The sequence below is a fragment of the Echiichthys vipera genome, assembly GCF_963691815.1.
Source record: "Echiichthys vipera genome assembly, chromosome: 8".
In the NCBI taxonomy this organism is placed as follows: Eukaryota; Metazoa; Chordata; class Actinopteri; order Perciformes; family Trachinidae; genus Echiichthys; species Echiichthys vipera.
In genome coordinates, this window is record NC_139833.1 from 6,655,533 (window position 1) to 6,660,336 (window position 4,804).

At 50.0% G+C, this 4,804-nt stretch overlaps 1 protein-coding gene across 1 annotated transcript in view; it reads left to right on the plus strand.

Moving 5' to 3' along the window:
* The window catches only part of prdm1a (PR domain containing 1a, with ZNF domain), a 14,291-nt gene extending 10,372 nt beyond the window's left edge, over positions 1-3,919 (plus strand). Inside the window, exons 5-7 of the mRNA XM_083918242.1 lie at positions 1,550-2,649; positions 2,904-3,032; positions 3,161-3,919. Of these exons, the coding sequence (XP_083774368.1) occupies positions 1,550-2,649; positions 2,904-3,032; positions 3,161-3,736 (1,805 nt within the window). The 3' untranslated portion in view covers positions 3,737-3,919. The remainder of the gene's footprint in view (positions 1-1,549; positions 2,650-2,903; positions 3,033-3,160) is intronic.
* Positions 3,920-4,804: the final 885 nt, after the last annotated feature.

The following is a 4,804-nucleotide window of genomic DNA, read 5'->3' on the forward strand; positions in this document are numbered from 1 at the left end:
CAGAAAGAAGGTGGAGGAGGGCGCGCTGGAGGTAGGCCGCCTCCCACCCCCTCTGTTGACTACTTGAACTTCCTGGCAGAAGGGCCGTGTTGACAGATTGATATCACCAAGATGGCCGCCCTGTTTGTTTTCTAGAAAAGGGAAGGAGGGAGGAGAAGGAGAAGGAGGAGGAGGAAGGCTAACTGATAAGCTCAATGTTTACACACTGCCGCTACACTACTGATGCAAGGGTCACTGCCTGAGTGCGTGTGTGTGAGTGAGCGGATGAATCAGGAGGGGGGGGGGGGGTCAAACTAAATTTCACCAGCGCTGGCACTCAGTATTAACTTTGACAACCTCCATCTCCATCTCCACCTCCAACTCCCCTCTAGGTGACCTCATGGTAAAAAGTTGACTGGGCAGTAAATGAGCTTATAGATAATAGACAGCGGCGTCTTAAGGGCCCGTCTGCAGCTATTTAACAGCCGAAATGTGCTGCTAGCTGACTACCCAAGGCTTTTAGAGTGTGTGTGTGAGCTCTCCTCCTAATCCACTCTTTCATCATGCAGAGGAGACAGTAGGTGTGAGTGACTGAGGAGGAAGCCCTCTAATCTAACCTCTGACCCGGAAACAATAGCGAATTGGCAGGAAAATCTGGAGAGAGGAGCTTGATCAAAAGTGTCTGTGTCTGTGTGTGTGTGTGTGTGTGTGTGTGTGTGTGTGTATGTTTGTGTGTGTGTGTGTGTGTGTGTGTGTGTGTGTGTTTTCTCCAAAAGTGGGAGAGTCAACAAATCAGACAGAGGCTTTTGTCTGCAGGCGCTTCTGTGTGTGTGTGTACCTTGTCACAAAGTGTGGATGTGTGTGCTTGTGTGTGTGTGTGTGTGTGTGTGTGTGCGTGGAGGGCAGGTGGAGGCCAAACTTTTTCGGGGGATATCTTTAGCAGGAAACCTTCCATCAGCCCTGTCTGTCTGCCACCATTTTGATTTTATCTTGATTTTATAGGCCAAACACACACACACACACACACACACACACACACACACACACACACACACACACACACACACACACACACACACACACACACACACACACACACACACACACACACACACACACACACACACACACACAGATATAAACACACACAATGCCCAAAGGCAGCTGTCACGCCTCACTTCCTGTCTTTCGCCTCCGCCCTCGTCCCTCGCGCTCGTTCGTCAAATCTGTCACCTTAATTGGGCCGCTGAGTTACTTATGCTGTTCCTTAACCCTATGACACACACACACACACACACACACACACACACACACACACACACACACACACACACACACACACACACATACACACATCTTTGCTGAAGAGAACTCAGTGACATGCAGAGGTTAATCACTGCAGACAGGCTCAGTTTTAAAGGAGTTTGAGTATAAGTGTTATTAGATAGAAGTCACTTTAAAAAGCAAAAATTGGGATCATTTATTCAAGGGCCCCAAGGGGGAACCAAGAGATCCTTATATGATCTGGTGAACTCCCACTGACCTCTTTTGTCTCTCTTTGTCTCTTCAGAGCAGTCTCTCTTGGAGGTCAAGCAGCATCAGGTGAGCAGTGAGGAGCATTTGGTCGAAGCCTCCAGCCCGTCCCCTGTCGCAGTGACCCCCACCCCGCCCAAAAGGGAACACAGTGTCCTCTCCATTCTGCGTGGCACCAACAGCACCTCCTCCACCTCCTCCTCGTCCATAAAGAGGGAGCCCAGCCGGCCGCTTCCCACCCGCCCGCGCTGTGCCGACAGCCCTGAGCGTCCCCTGTACCCTCGTGCACTCTACCCAGCAATCAGACCCCACCCTCACATCCCTGAAGACTTCCTCGGCCACAAACCTGTCCAGCTTGGTTACCCTGCAACTCGCTCGCCTGGCAACCAGTCTTCAGCCACACCCAGCCCATCGGCAAGGAGCAGCCCAGACAGCAGCCCTCAGGGGAGCCCCTCAGGTCCGGCACCATCTCCAGCTTCTTTCTACCCCACTGGACTGGGTTCTTACCCCGGTTACTCCCCGCCATCTACCCCCCTTTCCTCATCCTTCTACCCTCCAGGAGCCCCATACTCACGCTACCTCCTTCCCCATCACTACCCTCTGCCCGGCGGCGGTGTCCCCACCGTAGGAGGAATCTTTCCCAGGATGTACCCCCTCTACGGCAGCCTCCTGCCGCCTCACGTGCCCATCCTGCCCTCCGACACAGCAGGGAGGCGTTTCCTGATGCCTGACCATGTCCACCCCTCCTCCATCTCTGCCCACAGAGACTTTCTCCTTCCCAGGCCCACCAGTGCCTTCTCAGCTGCCACCTCTCTGAAGGACAAAGCAGGACCTCACCACCCTTACTCTGGGCACCCTCACACACACAGACCCGCCCACGCCCCCTCCAGCGGCTCCCCAACAGCAGGCACATCACCACCCAACGAGCGGGTGCCCACCAAGCCTACTTCAGCCCTGCTTGGCAATTCCAGCGACCATTGCTCCGATGATGAGGCCATGAACTTGACCAAGGTGAAGCGTGGCCCGGGCTCAGCAGGCTACAAGGCGCTACCATACCCGCTGAAGAAGCAGAATGGCAAAATTAAGTACGAGTGCAACGTGTGCAGCAAGACCTTCGGACAGCTGTCAAACCTGAAGGTGAGGCCCAGAAAAACCACAGAGTTGTTTCCTGTTTGACTTTTGTTGCCTATCATTCCACTCCTTTGTACTGTGTGGATTGCAGTTCAATCACTACGTCACAAAGTATCTGACAAACTCTTTACAGTATGTTCTCCTGTGAATGATAATCAAGTCTTTCTTTACCACTACAATATTGTTTTTTGTTGGTTTCTCTGATATTCCCAATTTCTGAATATACCTAAGCAGATCTTTTTCTTTCCTCTTCTCTGCAGGTTCATCTTCGTGTTCACAGTGGAGAGAGACCCTTCAAATGTCAGACCTGTAACAAAGGCTTCACCCAGCTGGCTCACCTGCAGAAACACTTCCTGGTTCACACTGGGGAGAAGCCACATGAATGCCAGGTGAGGAACAATAATGACGATGTACTTTCATTGAGCCAATTTCCTCGACAGATGAGTTAATAACCAGATGGGATGGTTAGTTGGTGAGTTGTTATTAGCTGCTGACATATTTCCTTTGTCTCTTCCAGGTTTGTCACAAGCGCTTCAGCAGCACCAGCAACCTGAAAACTCACCTGCGCCTCCATTCAGGGGAGAAGCCCTACCACTGCAAACTCTGCCCGGCCAAGTTCACCCAGTTTGTCCACCTCAAGTTGCACAAGCGCCTGCACTCCCGCGAGCGTCCACACAAATGCGCCCACTGCCACCGCCACTACATCCACCTGTGCAGCCTGCGGCTTCACCTTAAGGGCTACTGCCCTGCTGTCTCCAGCCAGGGTGCCTTGGAGGAGATGCAACGCGCCAACGAGGAGATTGAGCGCTTTGATGTCAGCGAGCATGCCGAGCAGCTGGAGCAGCTGCAGGGAGGGGTGGAGGTGGAGGCCATGTTGGAGAAGCAGGTCTTGGGGATGCTGTGGAGGGAGGCCGACCTTAAGTCCTCCCACTTCCATCCCCACCACAAGGGCGGCGCCACTGACCTTCTGTCTGGAGGTTATGGCACGTACGAGTCACCGAATGAGACGTCAGTCATCAAGATGCGGCACAGCAGCCCCATCCCGCCGCTTCCTGCCGTCACGGTCAAGCAGGAGTCAGAAGATCACGCTTAAGTGACCTTTAAACCCAAGGGACATAGAGTCAAGACTGCATGACTCAAGATGGACTGGGTTGCCAGGAGCAACAGCTGTAAATAATAATTCTCCTGGTTGTCATTGGGAGTGACATCATCATTACACCAGGTTTTTAACCTATCAGGGACTCGCGTACTCAGGGCTCAAGAGACACTGTCCCATGACTACTTAGCGGTTTCAGCATTTATTATACTTAGAGACAATCATCTACCCAGGATTTACCTTTAATGTAATTAATATAATGCTATTATCATTATTGTTGTTATATTATTTGGTCTCTATTTTCAAATGTATTTGCTTTTTTTGATCAATTAGTTGTTATATAATCTCCTTAATTTATTATACTTTTTTATTTGTTGTCTTCAAAAGCAATAAGTGGAAGGGATGGTTACACTGACGGGGTGAAATCAATGTAAAAGACTATTTTTCTGTTGATATTCTTTTGTTTTTCTCTGTGGCCATTTCTCTGTAGATAGTCACTCTCTCTATGCCTATATCCATCCGTCCTGCAGCCCCTGAACCTATAGAACCAGGGGTGTCCACTCTTCAGGGTCTTATCTATTTAAATTTAGAAATCCAATATAGCAGGTTAAAAAAGGGTTGAAGAACTTGCCAAAGTGCAGCACATAAATTTGTTAATTTAGCAAGAAGAGCTTTGTTTCAACCCTGCTTGATAGCTTCCCTAAAGTATGTCTGTGTCCTTTTTCTGATGCCTACTTAATTTAATTTAAAAACAAAAAAGGGCATTTTTTTGTATATTTTTCACAACGGTTACCTCAGTCTGCATGTGACGATACGAGTGGGTGTGTTTGTTTGTGTGTGTGTGTGTGTGTGCGTGTGCATGCGTGTGTGCGTATGCGTGTGTGTTTAAAGGGACAGCTAAAGGTGAGAGCTTTCTATTTATTTGCGTTTTGCTACTTGAAGAAGAAGAAGAAGAAGAAGAAACCAAACTGAACTGGAGTGCAGCTCTTCATGTGGTCCAAAGGAGCGGCACAGCCCGCTCAACATGTAGCACATAAAGGACTCAGGGAGGCTGGCTACATGTAG